At 37.9% G+C, this 19,224-nt stretch overlaps 2 protein-coding genes across 4 annotated transcripts in view; one reads left to right on the top strand and one right to left on the bottom strand.

Annotated features, from left to right (window-relative positions):
* The window catches only part of LOC121385362 (transcription factor CP2-like), a 28,511-nt gene extending 15,178 nt beyond the window's left edge, over window positions 1–13,333 (bottom strand). For both annotated transcript variants that reach the window (XM_041516018.1, XM_041516019.1), the window contains exons 1-9: window positions 13,246–13,333; window positions 9,997–10,194; window positions 8,381–8,431; window positions 5,905–5,981; window positions 5,518–5,585; window positions 4,576–4,681; window positions 3,615–3,868; window positions 2,070–2,138; window positions 1,609–1,650 (exon numbers count right to left, since the gene is read on the bottom strand). In XM_041516018.1, coding sequence (XP_041371952.1) covers window positions 1,609–1,650; window positions 2,070–2,138; window positions 3,615–3,868; window positions 4,576–4,681; window positions 5,518–5,585; window positions 5,905–5,981; window positions 8,381–8,431; window positions 9,997–10,194; window positions 13,246–13,265 — 885 coding nt within the window. In that variant the 5' untranslated portion in view covers window positions 13,266–13,333. The remainder of the gene's footprint in view (window positions 1–1,608; window positions 1,651–2,069; window positions 2,139–3,614; window positions 3,869–4,575; window positions 4,682–5,517; window positions 5,586–5,904; window positions 5,982–8,380; window positions 8,432–9,996; window positions 10,195–13,245) is intronic.
* A 4,565-nt stretch (window positions 13,334–17,898) lies between these two features.
* LOC121385652 (extended synaptotagmin-2-like) overlaps window positions 17,899–19,224 on the top strand; it is a 63,953-nt gene continuing 62,627 nt past the window's right edge. For both annotated transcript variants that reach the window (XR_005959559.1, XM_041516413.1), the window contains exon 1: window positions 17,899–18,241. Coding sequence is in view for 1 of the 2 variants with exons in the window: in XM_041516413.1 (XP_041372347.1) it covers window positions 17,942–18,241 (300 nt within the window). In the remaining variant the exon portion in view is untranslated. The remainder of the gene's footprint in view (window positions 18,242–19,224) is intronic.

Genomic DNA, 19,224 nt, shown 5'->3' with positions numbered 1-19,224 from the left:
GGCTTAGTTTGACTGCTTTGGATTAATTTTTTTTACTCAGTTGCTGTTACATTTTAAATGAGAAATCTCTAGTAAAAATGTGAGTATGACAACACCACCATTCCCAGGGTTTCTACTGGAGGGTGCGAAGTGGAAAATTATGTACTCTAAAATCTTGGAAATTGATGGATATATTTTTATAATTTTTTATAAAAGAAAGAAAGAAAGAAATGTTTTATTTAACGACGCACTCAACACATTTTATTTACAGTTATATGGCGTCAGACATATGGTTAAGGACAACACAGATTTTGAGAGGAAACCCGCTGTCGCCACTACATGGACTACTCTTCCGATTGGCAGCAAGGGATCTTTTATTTGCGCTTCCCAGGCAGGATAGCACAAACCATGGCCTTTGTTGAACCAGTTATGGATCACTGGTTGGTGCAAGTGGTTTACACCTACCCACTGAGCCTTGCGGAGCACTCACTCAGGGTTTGGAGTCGGTATCTGGATTAAAAATCCCATGCCTCGACTGGGATCCGAACCCAGTACCTACCAGCCTGTAGACCGATGGCCTGCCACGACGCCGGTTTTTTATAAAAAGATTATATAGTATTTAATAGAACTGCTGTTAAAAATTTGTCTAACTACATGAAACATAGTAGTGTCCAATTTCAAAAGATTTTGTATGTGTAACCACCTACATGTAGTAGAGGGACAAAACATAGCCCAGTTGTAAGTGTTCGCTTGATGCTCAGTCGGTTTGGGATCAATCCCCGACAGTGGGCCCATTGGGCTATTTCTCGCTCCAGCCACTGGTACATTAAATGTTGTGGTATGTGCTATCCTATCTGTGGGATGGTGCATATAAAAGATCCCTTGCTGCTAATAAAAAAAAAAGTATTCTATGAAGTGGCGACAGCGGGTTTCCTCTCTCAGTACCTGTGTGGTCCTTAACCATATGTTTGACGCCATATAACCGTAAAATACAATGTGTTGAGTGTGTCGTTAAATAAAACATTTCCTTCCTTCCTTCCACCTAGTACAGGCACTTATTAATCTAATTAAAATTAGGTCCACCATTACATGTGGATCTAACAGCAGCCCGTTGGAGCTCATGTCCATTGACTTTTCATTCGACCAATCAAAACCTTACTTGCAAAATCATGCCAGTGATTTGAAGAAAAAAAAAACATGATGGTATAGCCATAAAATCTGGTTATACTAGTATACAATCCAAAGTTTATTATTGCACTTTTCCCCCTAGACCAGTAGAGCTAATTTTAATCAGATTGGGCACTTATGATCTGTTTTGTTTTTATTACATATCCTCAAATTTATTTCTGACAAAAAGCCTGATAATCTTTGCTCTTAATTTGTGTAACAGCTTCATACAGTTCAGTTTAGGAAACGGGTATTCATTAAAAATATATCAAATATCCAAATGCCTTTTCAAATCTTTCTTTGATGGGTTGGCTTCCGAAGTATTCAAATAATCCATTGGTATGAAGTTACTTGTTGTTATAGCTTTAGTTATTTAATATTCCAAAGAATAAGTAAGTAGAAATAAATGAATGAATGAATGAATGAATGAATAATCACTAATACAATATAATCATTACATACCTCTGTTAACACTGTACATTCGTATGAAGGTTGGTATTTTTCCTGTAAGAAAACACAAATAACTAGTTAGCAAAATATATAATAACTTAATATTTCTGAAAACAATTAAATTATCTCAGTTATGTTCCTAATATCATTAAACTATAGGTCTCCTTATTAGGAAAACCTTAAAAGCTGAGAAAAAAAACAACTATCCATTTTATTTTATGGCTATAGATTAAAACTTTTTCTTTCTATCTCACACGATCGCATATGACGGAGTCCATTATTCTCCCCTCCCTAGCCATGCAAGACAGACGTATCTCGGCAAGCCTCATCCCTGACAACAAATTATGTACCCTCGGGTGGAATAGCCCTGTCCTACACGGACACATATGGAGGATTCTTTTAATCTAGCACCGTCCAAAGCTGGCTAATTCAGTCCAGTGGGCAATAAATATTAAAATGAACAACATATTTACCTTTTCTGCCTCAGATCGTTTGTCCATTTTTTCTCGATCTGTTTTATGTTTTCGGTCTGCACCTTTCGGCTGAAAAACAATTTAATTTAAATCACCATAATTAACATAGTTTCATTTCACTCTACCAAAAATTCACAACTTAACGAAGACAAAATACTCAAGAGGAAGAAGTGAACTGCAGATAAAAGTATTGTTTATGTAATAAAAATAAAAGTGACCGGCCTCGGTGGCATTGTGGTTAGGCCATCGGTCTACAGGCTGGTAGGTACTGGGTTCGGATCTCAGTCGAGGCATGGGATTTTTATCCAGATACCGACTCCAAACCCTGAGTGAGTGGCTCTGCAAAGCTCAATGGGTAGGTGTAAACCACTCGCACCAACCAGTGATCCATAACTGGTTCAACAAAGGCCATGGTTTGTGCTATCCTGCCTGTGGGAAGTGCAAATAAAAGATCCCTTGCTGCCTGCCATAAAAGAGTAGCATATGTGGGCACAGCGGGTTTCCTCTAAAAAAACCAGTGTCAGAATGACCATATGTTTGACATCCAATAGCCGATGATAAGATAAAAAATCAATGTGCTCTAGTGGCGTCATTAAATAAAACAAACTTTACTTTAAAAATAAATGGGGAACAATGGGTCTGACATTGTTTTCCATACCTGGGGGCAGGCAATATGGGAGTGGCATGAATGACCACTTTAAAAGCAAATCTCATCTTAAAAACAACTTGACACAGTGGTTCTGCCAGAAATAAAATTTTGGGTTTAGCGCTATGGAACTGAATGCTACTACAGTCAACAGGGGGTGGGGGGGGGGGGGGTGGGGGGGGGGGGTGGGGGGGGGGGTGGGGGGGGGGGGGGGGGGGGGGGGGGGGGGGGGGGGGGGGGGGGGGGGGGGGGGGGGGGGCCTCCCCCAAGAAAGAAAATGGGTTAAGTTTAGGGTTCTTTATCATACAGTAATGATAAGACTAATTGATTTTGTCAAAAGGTTAACTTAAAAAGAAAGCTGCAGCAGATTTTGGGTATGACATCCTACCTGTTTTACCCTCTGGCAGAAACCCTGCTTGACAGGATGCACAGAGAATAAGTTTAGAGTCAGCGGACATGTTAGTGTACGTCTCCACCTGAATTCATTTTTAAACTATGGTAGTCAGAGACTGGTTTATTTCTGGGGGTGATAGGGCAACATGGTCATGGACCATACTTTATAAGGAGCAAATCTCACCTTAAAAACTTTAACCTGACACGATGCAAAGTGAATGAATTTAGAGTTGATGGGCCTGTTAGTGTATGTCTCCGCATGAATTAATTTTTAAACTAAGGGGGTCAGAGAATCGTTTATTTTTGGTGGTGAGGGGGCAACATGACCAGGAACCACTACTTTATAAGGAGCAAATCTCACCTTAAAAACTTTAACCTGAATGAGTTTGGAGTCAGAGGACATGTTAGTGTACAACTCCACCTGAATTCATTTTCAAACTAATGGGGAGGGGTAAACAACAAGTCAGAGATTTCTGGGGGCAAGGGGGTAAAGAAGCAAATCTCACCTTAAAAACTTTAACCTGACACGATGCACAGTGAATGAGTTTGGAGTCGGTGGACATGTTAGTGTACGTCTCCACCTGAATCCGGAATGGTACGCCCTTCTCTCCGCCATGTTTCTTGGCCGTGAACTCGGTGCTAATGCAGTGCACGCGGATGTAGACACCGGTCTCCTTCGTCGGGTCCCAGATAAACTCAGCCTGGTTCAGACGGACTGAGTCCAGGTTCACATCAATAAGACCGTACGATAACGGGATATCTATAATATTAAAAATGAAGAAAGGTTGGATCGTTTTCTCTTTTCATGAATATGCGACTTTGATAACGGGATATCTGTAACATTAAAAACAAAGAAAGCAGGCATCGAAATAAGTCGAGAACGGTCGTTCAGGTTAGTAGTTTCATTTCCGAATGTAAACCAGGCAATGCATTCCGGACTTCCGCATTTCATTTTCTGGTAAGGAATTGCATCGATGTGCAATTGCAAGCAATAATAGTCATTCCACATTTAAGCAGCGTTCACTAGATGAATTTACTTCCGTGTTTCGTTCGTGCGCACTTGTGCAATTGCAAAGCAATTTTGGCAATCCACGTTTAAGCAGCGCCCACTAGATAAATTTACTTCAAGATGTTGTTAGTCATACCGATAACAGGAATTCAATTCTAACTTTTTATATAGTTTGCTATATTTTGTGGTCTGGGATCGATCCCTGTCGGTGGGCCCATTGGGTCATTTCTTGCTCCAGCCAGTGCACCACGACTGGTACATCAAAGGCTGTGGCATGTGCTATCCTGTCTATGGGATGGTGCATATAAAAGATCCCTTGCTACTAATGGAAAAATGTAGTGGGTTTCCTTTCTTAAGACTATATGTTAAAATTACAAATTTTTTTACATCCAATAGCCGATGATTAATAAATCAATGTGCTCTAGTGGTGTTGTTTAACAAAACAAACTTTACTGTACCTATATCCAGAATCCGGTCTCCGGGACGATTGCGTTTCCAAGCTTCTATCTGTTCTTTTTCCATGTATTGAAGTCGTCTTTCGTGAAATAATATTTTTATTTGTGTCTGAAACAGAAAGTAGAAAATTTGGAATACTTTGAATCTTATTCTCAAGCTACGTGCATTTTCCCTTATTATCCCCTGCAACACAATTTGCCGTCTGTACACATATTAATCTAGTGGTCTAATAGTGACTTCTGCTATGACGAACCTTTTACTTTTTATGTTCTTGTTACCATAGAAACAAATAGCCAGAATGGCCAAATTCACTGAGCTTCCAAAACAATAATTCAAAACAAATTCACAGCTTCTTATGCTAGGGTCAGACTGCCAACTGTCACAAAAGAGTTGGCCAATTCGCGAATCTCACGACTTCTACGACTGTCCAGTTGCTAGGCTAAGCGCTCGTACAATTTGATTCTCATCGTATACAATGCATATGACCGATTGGTTGTTAATCTAAGCGCACCCATCGGGAGTTGTGAAAATTAACCTGCTAAAATTACTAAACCCACGCAGGTCATTTTTCAAGCGACAAATGTCTTTACGATCATCTCATTTTCTATTTATATTATATATATTTATATATATATATATATATATATATATATATATATATATATATCATATAATATCTTACATTTCCAGTGCAATCAATGTATTTGTATATAAGATGAGATAAACTTTTATTGCATATAAACATTCCACATTTGGAACTGGATACAAGACATGTACGTATGTTGTATGTATACCCGATTATGTGCTTGTAGGTACTCACTATTTTGCAGACGGACTATTCTAATCAAATCCATAACCCTAGCCATCTATTGACAAACAAGTCTGTCAGTTAAATGTCTGTAGGCAAATGACTCAGGCCATGGAATATATGTGTGTATACAAACCTGTAAAAACTTTCCTTGTAGATCGGATAAATCACCCAGCTTTTTCAGCTTAATTTCGTAGGATTGCCCTGTGATGAGAAAAAAATAACATGCTTAAGCATTTTGGTTCCTGCATAGTGTTGTAACCTATTGGCAAAATTCTTTATTTGTGCAATCAAACCAATTACTTTCAATATTATTACATTATTAAGCACTGTATTAAATTAAATAGGAGTAACACAATTGGTTACCGTAAGAAGTACGGGCAAGTGGGAAAATATATGGGGCAAGTATTGGCAATTTTTTTGAACCCCCTGCTCACTCAGAACCCACCCATCCATGCCCCACCCACTTAAAAATACATTCCCACCTAAAACCTACCGACACCTCTTTTTATAACTATCTCACCCTGGTTGAGGTAGGTTAATGTTTCTTCGTTCATCTTCACAGCAGGAGATGTAGCTGCTCCAAGGATATATTGGAAGCTGCAATAAACAATACATACATGTATTTATTACCCCAGCAGGCACTCATAACGGGGAAAATAAAAATCATCATGCATTGGTTTAACGTACACTACTTAGCTAGTTTTAGCATGATGCAGCACCATTCCTCAATAGTCTAGCACCATCTTGCTTTAATCAGCACCATGCTGCCCGGAGATTAAACAAGCCTTTTTCAGTAATTAACTCTAAAATTGACTTTATAAAACACCCAAAAAGGTATTATTAATTAATAAAATATGCCTTTTATATCTTTTGCCATTCATTTATTAAAACAAGCACATAAATTACATTAATATTTATTTCAATTAAATTTTGTGTATTTTTAATGAATAACAAGTGCCCTAAAAATGGTGAAAATGCGCAAAAGTGTTCTACCATGCCTTGCCAAATTTCTAGGGAAATCACTACTACTATTGGACGATTTGATGCCAAAAAAACAATCACCTTGTCGGTACTAAACATGACGTCATCACGATTTGGCAAAGCACACACACAATGACGTCACGTAGATTTAAAACGTTTGCGTTTACATCTTTCTGGTTTCAATGTTAAACTTGTAATAAAATACCATAATGGTAGTTTAATGCAGTTCATTATAGATTTTTTTTATACAGAATATATAGCACTTTGGGTTTTGTGAAACGTGAATAAAATCCAAAGTTAAAGCAATATCCAGAACAGTAAAGTAGTTTACGTCGTTTCTATATACATGGACACTAGCCGATGTAGGCTATATAGAAAAATAAAGGCTTTTAAAAAACCCAAATAGCTGGGATAATAAATAGAATAACAAACTCAGTACCAGTTATTATCAAATTTATGTCCCTCGTGAAATAATGTTCACTTGTCACTCACTAAACTATGGACATAAATTTGATAATAACTGGCAACTCGTTTATTATCCTCTCTATATATATATATATATATATATATAGAGAGATATATATATATATATATATAAATAGAGAGATATATAGAGGGGGAAGGGAGGGAGGAGGGAGGGAGGGAGGGAGAGAGAGAGAGAGAGGGAGAGAGAGAAGAGAGAGAGAGAGAGATAGAGAGAGAGAGGAGAGAGAGAGAGAGAGAGAGAGAGAGAGAGAGAGAGAGAGAAAAATAGAGAGAGAATAACAAACTCAGAGAAAACTTTAGAGAGAGGAGAAAAATAGAGAGAGAGAGAGAGAGAGAGAGAGAGAGAGAGAGAGAGAGAGAGAAAGAGAGAGAGAGAGAGAGAGAGAGAGAGAGAAGAGAGAGAGAGAGAGAGAAATAGAGAGAGAGAGAGAGATATTATTATACCAGCTTGTGTCGTATTGATTATACGAAACCAGTGCTAGGATTCTTGTATTGCACAAGCAAGAGAAATGACGCCATTTTGTTTAACGACACCACTAGAGCATATTAATTTATTAATCATCATCTATTGGATGTCAAATTTTTTGTAATTTTGACAGTCTTAGAGAGGAAGGAAATGTTTTATTTAATGACGCACTCAACACATTGTATTTACGGTTATATGGCGTAGGACATATGGTTGAGGACCACACAGATATTGAGAGAGGAAACCCGCAGTCACCACTTCATTAGCTACTTTTTGATTAGCAGCAAGGGATTTTTTATAAGAACCATCCCACATACAGGATAGAACATATCACAGCCTTTGATATACCAGTCGGGGTGCACTGGCTGGGGCGAGAAATAGCCCGAAAGGGCCGACCTACAGGGATCAATCCCAGACCGACCGTATATCAAGTGAACGTTTTACCACAAGGCTACATCCCGCCCCTCTTAGAAAGGAAACCCGCTACACTTTTCCATTAGTAGCATGGGATTCATTTTGGTAAGTGATTACAGAGAGCTAAGACTGGAAAAACCACATTATGTTATGAAGTCGCTTCCCAAAATGACGTCATTCATTGACCACGTGAAATAGTTATGACGTGTGTTGTACTGGTTATATTTTCCAGTATACTTTGTACTATATAGATAATAAACTCTGTCTGCATCAAAAAGGAACCAATGAATTGCAATGCAAATTAAAATTCATATAACAAAAATATTATTAATTTTTAAACCCATACCATATCAATTTTTATTTTATTTTTTAACCAAATCAGTGAAGGAGAAAGAAGAAAGTTACAGTCACGTGACCAGAACAGGAAGGACTCATTGGAATATTTTGAAGCTCTGCCATTGGCTGCTGGGATGTTCGGACCAGACTATTATCCTTAGGGGAATATGCATTTGTTTGAGGTCACGTGAAGTAGAAAAAAAGAAATCTCTTAACAAATTACCATCAAATTATATAGATTAAATTTTATTTTCAATACAAGGTGAAGACAAAATGCTATAACAGGCAATGTAATAAGACTATGGACACTCACCCATTTTCTAAATTTTCTTGCTTGAACACTGGCAGTGCTAACAAGGCTTCACTGAAAATAAAACCAACACATTACCATGGTTACTGAAGTGGAACACGGGGGGATAGAACCTGGTCACTGAGGGCAATCAAACCTACAACCTATCAGACCTCAGTCAAAAACTCTACAATGAAACTACATGCCTCTGAAAATTGAGATACGATTGTTTTATTCACACAATTGTTTTGTTTTTAAAGGAGTCATGTACTTTTTAAAATAAAATAATTTATGTAATTTTAAGTCTTTATAAATACATGTTACATAACTGGATGAAAGAAAGAAATGTTTTATTTAATGACGCACTCAACACATTTTATTTACGGTTATATGGCGTCAGACATATGGTTAAGGACCACACAGATTTTGAGAGGAAACCCGCTGTCACCACTACATGGGCTACTCTTTCCGATTAGCAGCAAGGGATCTTTTATTTGCGCTTCCCACAGGCAGGATAGCACAAACCATGGCCTTTGTTTGAACCAGTTATGGTTCACTGGTCGGTGCAAGTGGGATACACATACCCATTGAGCCTTGCGGAGCACTCACTCAGGGTTTGTAGTTGGTATCTGGATTAAAAATCCCATGCCTCGACTGGGATCCAAACCCAGTACCTACCAGCCTGTAGACCGATGGCCTAACCACGACGCCACCAAGGCACCTGTCATAACTGGATGAAGAATTTCTAATGAAAGTCAGGGATTCTTTGTAACTGTACTAATCTGCATTGTCAGGTTTTGTATAACAAAAGAAAATACAAGATTAGTAAAAAAAAAAAAAACAAGTCTAATGAGAAAATAACACATGTAGTTGTAAAGTTAAATTTGACATTTTGTGACCATTTTGAGGGGAACTTACGTGCACCCGAACATAAACAACGTGTAAAATTTTATAAGTTAACAATGCACAAGGCTAACTTGAGGTGAGCAAAAAATGTTGCCAATCTTATCTAATAAAGTTCAAAAATTGAAGGAAAAAAAAACCAACATATTTTTTAACAAATTTCAATCATTATATGAAGGTTTTGTTTCGCCAAATTAAAATAAAATTATAATTTGGTTTTTCAATTCAAATACAACTAAAACGTTTGTTTTGTTTAACGACACCACTAGAACACACTGATTTATTAATCATCGGCTACTAGATATCAAACTGTTTATTTGGTAAGTTTAACATAATATAGTCTTACAGAGGAAACCTGCAACATTTTTCCATTAGTAACAAGGGATCTTTTATATGTACCATCCCACAGACAGTATGGCACGCACCACGGCCATTGATATACCAGTCATGGTGCGCTGGCTGGAACGAGAAATAGCCCAATGGGCCCGCCGGCTGGAATTGACCCCAAACCGACTGCACATCAAGTGAGTGCTCTGTTCAACAAGCATAACTTTAATGACTTTAATATACATACATACATACATACATACATACATACATACACACATACATACATACACATACACACATATATATATATATATATATATATATATATATATATATATATATACATGTGTATACACACACACACACACACACAGAACACACACATTAAACAGATCCAGAGAGTTTACCTCATGTTATAGCTGGACGTGCCCATCTCGGTGCCCAGTCCCGAGAGAGACCCGTCGAAGTCCGCGGCAAGACCTCCATCGATGTCCCACGAGTTGAGCGCGTGAGTCGTGATGTGTGAAATCTTTGATCGCTTCCCAGCGCTGCCGATCTCGTCCGCCGCCGCTGCCGTCCATGTGAATGTCAACTGTTGTGGGGTTCTGAAACGAAACAGTTGCAATGTACTGCAGGGCTCCAAATAGGATGCAAAATATGGCCTGCTGTTACTTTTTTGAACCTTCTGACTAAAAAAGTAAAGTTTGTTTTATTTAACGACACCACTAGAGCACATTAATTTTTTTACAACAATTCTGGACAACAATGGCAGTCATTTTTAGGGATCAATAGCTGATTGTGACAGCTATTTAATAATAAATTTGATCGTTTTACCAACAACGAAAATCACCAAATATTGGGATATGAATCGTAGTTTGTTGGGGTTTTTAAATTCTGGTCAGAAAAGCACTGTTATCGGGAATAATAGACATGAATACTGGACAGCTGGCCACAACTGCTGATAAGTAAATACAACTTTTTTTTCTTTTTTTGCCTAATTTTAGTCAACATTAACTGATCTAAAATATCATAAATTTTTTAAAAACCCACGAAAATAATACTTCAAATATGAACTTTATTTTATGTATTTATAAATTATTTAAGTGTATATATGTAAGTAAAAATCATAAACTGGCAGGGTTTCTGCCAGAGGGTAAAATGGGTATGGTGCCATACCCAGATTTTTTAGCAGATTTGTTTTTAAAAGTTAACCTTTTGACAAAATTAATTACTCTTATCATTAATGTATTATTTTCTTAACCCTAACCCTATTATTTGCTAACCACTCGGGAAATGAAATTGATGAAAAGCAAGCATTTTAATGAGGTGAAGCATTGTAATAATAATACAGCTAATTCTGAATTTGAATGACGTCAGTATTCCAATGATGTTACTTTACATCTCCTTACAATAACACTAAACTGGGTCATGACCTCTTAGAAACGATCTCCAACATTTATTGTATACGATTTTGATACACAACGGAGATCTCCTACACGACAGGGATCACACTGATATGAATTTTGGTTTAGCCAATTTTCAGATATAGTATAGTATCTCCATGAAAATCATTAAAATGTGGTTGATTTAAGGAATATTTTATCAGCCAAAGACTAAATGTTGTAGTCACTTTGTATAAAAATTAGCAATTGGCTAATTTGGCCATGTACAGGGTGAGCCCTGCTACACGGGTGTGTAAGAAAATGTTGAATCATATGACTATAAGTCTGTTATGCCAATAGACATTCAATTCATTCTATCACAATACATCAGTATGTAATGATATTGACTTCATAAGCATTAATATGCAGGGTTATCCAATGATCTACTGTTTTACCAAGTAGCTTAGCACTTGGCTATGGTCCCGATGAACACAAATATGAAAATAATCACATGTTAACACCACTGATACAGAAGTAAATGAAAGCCCTGCATTGCAGGGAACATTGTTTTCAAAATCTTGATTAGCGATATTTCTAGCAAGGCTTCTAGATTATGGTAGCCCCACTCCCATGGCTAGTGATATTCAATGATGGGCTAGCAAATAACTAATACTGCCATGCACGATGGCTAGTAAAAAAAAAAGCCAAATTTTGCAGTTAAATATATTTTGTAAATATAAATAGTCTGCCCCCACCCCAACCCCCCCAATTTTAGTGTTTTAAAGCTATATCTCCCTCTTTAGGTGACATATCTGATTATTACTATTATTTAATAAAATTGTATTAACTTAAAGTAAAGTAGGGCTAGTGAATTTTTAATCATGGCCAGTAAATTTTTAAAATCATTGATCTCATGGCTAGTGGATTTTATAAAAATTCTAGAAACCCTGTTTTAGTCAAATTTAAAATTGTGTAGCTCTCTCTAAAACTTGCTCAATGTCAAATTATCATTAATTTGAGTAAAATAAATTAGCAATATCGATGTGTAATAACAGGGGACAATATTTCAAAATCTTAGGTAACTGGAAGTCAGTTCACGTCAGTTTTACTTAGGTAACCGATTGTTCGGTCACGTGAATACAGTTCTCGTAAACGATGAGTTAGGCCTATTTAATCCTAAAACACTTGAACTATGGTTCTTTGCTACATTAGTGGTTCAAAAACTAATTATTTTCACTTTTATTACTGATATATGGTACTTTCAATTTTAGAATGTAATTGTTCACCAAGTAACCAATTGGCGGTTCTCGTGATTTTAAAGTTGTGTAACTAACACATGAACAAAACAACGGTTCTCATGAAATATTGTGCCCTGGACAAGCGTAGTTTTTCAACCACACAGAAATCGTTTTGTGCAAGCACACATATTAGCTGCTGATGGCAAACCATAAGTACTCTATCAGGATAACAAGGAACATTTTGTTTTCAAAATTATAATTAGCAACGTTTCGAGTCAATTAAAAATTGAATAGCATGTACAACACCAAAAAAACAGAAAAAAACTTTATGGAGACCAGGAATCCCTCCGTGTCACTGTGAGATTCACCCTGGCAGCAAACATCTCCCTGTGATATCATTACAAGAAGGAATGAAAAGAAGAAGAGAAGAAGACTATTTAAACGTTCAAAATTGTGCAGCAATCTTTGAAAGATGCATAGCAAATTGCAATGAGATACTGAACAAAATGTTCCATGGATCAATTGATAAGAGTTAGGTTCATGATTTGGTAAAATATGCTACCATTACCCCCCTATTGTTAGGGTTAGAGTTAGATTTAGGGTTAGTTTTAGTGTTAATTTTGAGGTTAGGGTGTGGTTCCCTCTTTATACATGTTCAAAATATAATGGTGGAGGGGTACAGGCAGACATTTTTACCAGAATTTTACAGTTACTCAGGGTGAGGATTAGGGCTAGGACTAGCAGTAGGAGTAGGATAAATAGGATTAGAGACAGTTTAATTAAATATTAAGGCTAGTGTCAGCATAATATTTGGGAAGAATTCTGAAGTCTTCTCATACTGTCTATTAATTTAAGATTTTTCTAATGCATTGTTATTTTTTCGGTGCTGTCACAAAAGGAACTGAATGCTGGCCAGGGTTTGTTGACATTTTGTCACATTGGAAACGTGTCTACGTAAAATACAAATAGTGCCACTTGGTTTGCAATAGAACGTTGTTGCTAAATTTTACACACACTATCGACGACATGCTCTTACCCATCCTGCGATCTAAGCATTGTCGTGGTCACACAGGACCCCCAAAATATTATTTGCTGAAACGACCACCAAACACAGGTTAGTAAGTGTATATGGCGCTGCAACCAATACTACTTACTAAACATTAGTCGTATATATGCAGAAAGGGGCGCCTGTTAAATGATTCCATTGCCGTTAAGTAAATTATTTGCAGTACAATCGTTTATATTCAAAATGCTACGTCATATATCTGTAAAATAGTCACCAAATATTGGGGGTTTTCAGTTAGATTTTAAATATCTGATGAATATAATTTAGTAATTTCCTGCTAAAAATTATACTAGTTTTGCGCGTAGAAGGCGTTGATAGATCAAAATACAACACAACACAACACAATATGCAATACTGTATTCGTGTTTACATGTGACGTACCGTATATATAATTATACATATTTATTTGTATTTATGGTCACACCGCAATATTGTATTATAGAGAAATCAAAGGCACTGGTCCTAGTTATTAAACAGTGTACAAATAGTTTCAATTATCACAGCTTTTTTACTGTTAAAATATACATATTATACTTACAACTTTTTGATCAAATTATTAACTCGAGTATCTTTAGTCGTCTTGGCGTTTGTGATAGCTCAGAATCATGATTTTGAGGTGGGGGGAAAAAAGGTACAATTTTGATTCTTTTAAATATATTTCTGTTTGAAACTTATAAATGGCTTTTTGCATTAATGATAATTTCTTTATACCATGACTATAACCATGGGAAATCAGTGGCGTAGGCAAGGGTGTGGGGCATGTGGACCAAGGGGGTCATGCCCCCCAATTGAACTTTAAAAAAACAAACTGTATTAAATTTGATAAAATCACACACACACACACACACACACACACACACACACACACACACACTCAACACAAACAAATACATAATCTGGGTTGCCCACCCCAATATGGGTTCTCTCTCACCCCACACCTAAAATCCTGGCTACGCCAGTGTGGGAAATGTAGTTTGGAGTGTGTATAATGACCTAAATAAAATTGTTCATATGTCAACCTAAATGTTCAAATTTGATCTCCTTATGCACTTTTAAAATGTGATCTTAGCGCTAAAATCGCGTCGTGGAACGGGGACAGGTGAATAAATGTCCAAATGTTATCATGGTTACCTGAAGTGTTCTCAATTACAAAACGTCCTAACAATTCAACAGGATGAAATTACATATATAAAAAGTATTTATGAAAACTTATTGTGGGAATTTTGGTGCGCGTCAAATGTTACCACCAAAACCTTCTCTTGGGCTTCAGTAGGCATCAGAACAACCAAGACCAAAATGGACGTAAATAAATGAACATTCTGTCGACCGGGCCTATATAGCTAATTTATTAAACTCTCGCAACTTTGTGATCTCACAGTGCAATAATAAAAAAAATTGTACGAGTCTATGCGATGTTGTTTACGAGAGCTCTGTGAATTAGGCCCACGGCTACGATGTCATAAAACCGTCGTAAGCTATGACGTCACAACGACAATTGCCATAGCTTACGACGGCTTTACGATATCGTAGTGATAAGATAGCTTTAAAAATTTGGGCACAGAAGTACAACACATTTGGTTCATGACATTTATAAATAAAATTTGGATCTTGGTAGAACGTATAAATAATAAAATCAACATTTGTTAAATTTGAACACTGCGTTTCTTTAAATTTGTTGTTCTGGTTTAATGTTATTATTATAAATGGTGTTGTTGTTTACACACACTGTCACACATACACTGCAAATCCCACCTTCCCAATAGGTCTAGTCAAACTCACATCTATAATTCAAACTGGTTTACTTTCTAGTAGTATTACTGCTAGTCGTAAAGCAGCTCGTGGACAATCTTGCGACATTAAATATTTTGTAAATGGTCCCAAATTAACTAATTTATTGAATTATATCATTATATTATATTATATTTTTATCACACAAAAAATGATACTGTAAACTACAATAACCCCAACAGATACTCTTGCAACGCCCAAGCAAGATCACGTGATCAGTTTCGGTTAGTGTGTGTGTGTAAAAGTTTGTTGGGTTTTTTTTAACGACACCACTAGAGCACATTGATATATTAATCATCGGCTATTGGGTGTGAAACACTTGGTAATTTTAACATATAGTCTTAGAATCAGCTATATTTTTCCATTAGTAGCAAGGGATCTCAAATATGCACCATTCCACAGACAGAAAAGCACATACCATATCACGTCTGACGGCCTTTGATATACCAGTTGTAATGCACTGGCTGGTATGAGAAATAGCCCAATGGGTCCACTGCCGGGGGGGTCGATCACATACTTACCACGCATCAGGCGAACGAACGCACTACCCCGTGTGAGGTTTAGGGCAGGACGTAGGGCTCCAGTGGTAAAGTGATCACCTGATGCACGGTCGGTCTAGGATCGATTCGACAGGTGCATATAAAATATCATTTGCTACTAATAGAAAAATGTAGTGGGTTACCTCTAAGCCTATATTTAAAAATATATGACCAAATGTTTGACACCCAGTAAGTATAGCCGCGATGATTAATAAATCAATGTGCTCTAGTGGTGTCGTTAAACCAAAACAAACGTTAACTTTTTCCTCATGCTAAATTACTGCACACGCGCTCGTAGAACTCAACAAATCACATATTGCTATTCTGGGTAAATCGTAAATAAAAGTCATTGTTCGGATGGAGCTGACCGTGTTAATTGGTTAACTGGTTGGTTATCAACACACGTGCTACACGCAGTGGCTAATTAAGACATTCACTTACAAGCAGGTGTAAATACAACTTCATCCCCTTTACACATGTTACCAGACACATATTTATATATTGATGGATAAGGTGTGAGCTTAATAGGCGGATCCAGGATTCTGTAATGGGGGGAAGGGCACACAATTCTAAAAAGAGCAATTTGACTTTGTCGAAGGCAAATGAAGGGAGGAAGGAAGGAAGGAAATGTTTTATTTAACGACTCACTCAACGCATTTTATTTACGGTTAGATGGATTCGGACATATGGTTAAGGACAACACAGATATTGAGAGAGGAAACCCGCTGTCACCACTCCATGGGCTATTCTTTTTTGATTAGCAACAAGGGATCTTTTATATGCACCATCCCATAACCAGGATAGCACATACCACGGCCTTTGATGTACCAGTCGTGGTGCACTGTCTGGAGCAAGATACAGCCTAATGGGCCCACTGACGGGAATCGATCGCGCATCAAGCTAGCGCTTTACCACTGGGCTAAGTCTCGTCCCTCGAAGGCAAATGAGACGAACTTCCAAAGGGTACGTGTATTACACTATTACATAATTTTGATTTTTAATTTAATCTTATTCATATATTTACCTTTGTGGACACCCAATAGCCAATGAGTTTGTGTTTTTTCTTCTTTCTGTTTTTTTAATCATTAAAAAGGGAACTTCAAACGGGCGGGGCGGGGTCACGGGACCACTATGACCCCCCCCCCCCCCTCGATCCGCGAATTTGGGGATGGGGTGGAGGAGAGGGTTGGGTGTTTCTTGACGGTTTTAACAAATGTCACAAATTAATATTTGCTGCAGTTGCAAATATTATTTTAACATAATTGGAATTCTTGTCAGCGGCTGTACGTATATATGTGGTGATAGTGGGGGCACACATACAGTGGGGGGGGGGGGGGTCGGGCGTCAAAACACTCCTGATCATCATTAATTAAAAAAAAATTAAAAAATGTATCTTTCTGTATCAGCATGTTTCGACCTCTCCCCCTAGAAACTGCGTTCGCCACAGTCCAGGCCCCCCACCCCTTATGTATGTGGGTGTGGGGGTGCGGCGGGGGGGGGGGCAGTTATTCATAATCTTCAATTTGGAGTGCGTTGGCGTCGGAAGATGACAGCAACTTAGGAGTTGGGGCAGCAATGTAATAATTTGGTTTTCAGCTAGGAAGGTTAATGGTGCATTACGGTCACTGTTGGGGGAAGTGACCACCTGCTTCAGATATATTTTGGGGAGTGGGTGGAGGGTAGTGCCGCTGCTTTTTACCCCTGAGGCATGTTCTAACTTCCGACGCCTGAGCAGGGGCGTAAGCTAAGGGCCGAGGGTGGTGGTAGGTGGTCTAGAGTTCACAGTGCAGTAGCCTATTAGGCTATTTATTACTTGTGTCCAAAAGGGTCCGCTAGGTTGATATTTGAATTCCTCCCCCAGATCCAAACTACGCTATGCCCCTGCTGAATTGAATGTAAATCATTTGTTTTAATTAATGTAGCTCAATTTTTATTTATTTATTTAATAATTTATTAAACTTTTTATGGAAGGGGAGGTCCTCATCTAAGCCATTCCCAGCTGCGCCACTCCATGAATCTCTAGAAATGAGATATCTCAGGTCACTTAGAATCATTACCTTCTGAGTTGTAACCAGATGCGTAACCTACAGAGCTTATTCATACGATCATATATAAAGCTCGATTGACATTTTTGACACTACCCCTTCGTCAACGCATCGCAGATTTTAAAGAACAGAACACCTACTTCTTGTTACGCTGCTTCTGCTAACGGTAAATGCAGGTGAAAGTCTACGTATACTTACCAAACTTACTTAACGATTACCGGTCGATCGTCTGCAAAAACCAGCCCGTCAAGTCCAGCTAAGGTATGCAGAGGTAGTAAAGTGCATTCCTGTACGATGTCGTCTGCCGCTAAAGACAAGGAAAAGGGCGATTCGCCTGGAAGAAAGTCTGCGGATGAGGATACAATGTTAGTGAAAGTTGTCACGGAGTATTTTAAACTCGCCGGGGCAACTTTATTCGTCTGGTTTTTCGGATATTTTCAGTTCAGCCCCAGTTGGTTGCTTCTCGGCTTGGTTGTCTACTCTTGGAAAGCAAAGCACAATAAAGATAAGAAATGGAAAATAAAAATTGCACAAGAAATTGCACGTGATGAAAGAGAGGCGATTCTGGCACGAGTCGAGGAGCTGCCGTCGTGGGTAAGACTCTCGTAGTATTAACATTTTGGGTGTGTTTTTGTTTTTAAGTTACACGATTTTTAGGTCTTCTCAAAGGGATCATTTGTCGGTGTCCACAGAGATAATGACACTTGGTCACACTGGTTTTAGGAAATACAATCTCTAAGCTAAATTGGTCCAGCCCTTTTTATGATCATAAACTATGCTGGGTGTTGGGAGGGCGTTGGCTGGGGGAGGGGCTTAATACTTTACAATTAAAAAACAAGTTGATAGAAATATATTCCTGTAGGCTTTTAGGATGAGTGGGATGGGGTCCCAAAAAGAATATAGTAGACCTAACATTTTTAATAATTGTGAAATGCCCCTAAATGGTTAATAAAAGAAAAAAGTCAAAAGTTTGTTTTGTTTAATGCCACCACTAGAGCACATTGATTTATTAATCATTGGCTATTGGATGTCAAACATTTGGTATTTTTGACATTTAGTCTTAAGAGAGGAAACCTGCTACATTTTTTCATTAGTAGCAAGGGATATGCACCATCCCACAGACAGGATAACACGTCATGACCTTTGATATATACCAGTCATGGTGCACTGGCTGGAATGAGAATTGATCCTATACCGACTGCACACCAGGCAAGTGCTTTACAACTGCTGTATCCTGTCCCTCTGAAAAGTTAAAACAACTAAAACATATTCCAGTCACGAAGGGACATTGAATTTTAAGAAGGGGGAGTTCTAATCTATGTGTGCTTTCAGATCCACATAATCCCACTGAACGATGTGTGTCAGTATGTGTATCAGTGTGTGTATGTGTCAGTGTGTGTGTGAGAGAGAGAGAGAATGTGTGTGTGTCTGTGTGTCTGTCTGTGTTAGCCCGAGTACTCTGACTGTAAGAGAGCTAGACAGACATTTGGACATAAATATGCTCTCATTACAGTCAAGAAACCAAGCTATGTATTTTTTGGGCAATTCCCGACAACCAAAACGTTTGCAAAGATTTC

The sequence above is a fragment of the Gigantopelta aegis genome, chromosome 11, assembly GCF_016097555.1.
Source record: "Gigantopelta aegis isolate Gae_Host chromosome 11, Gae_host_genome, whole genome shotgun sequence".
In the NCBI taxonomy this organism is placed as follows: Eukaryota; Metazoa; Mollusca; class Gastropoda; order Neomphalida; family Peltospiridae; genus Gigantopelta; species Gigantopelta aegis.
The sequence above is the reverse complement of the archived record's forward strand: the minus strand, read 5'-3'. Positions and strand labels throughout refer to the sequence as shown.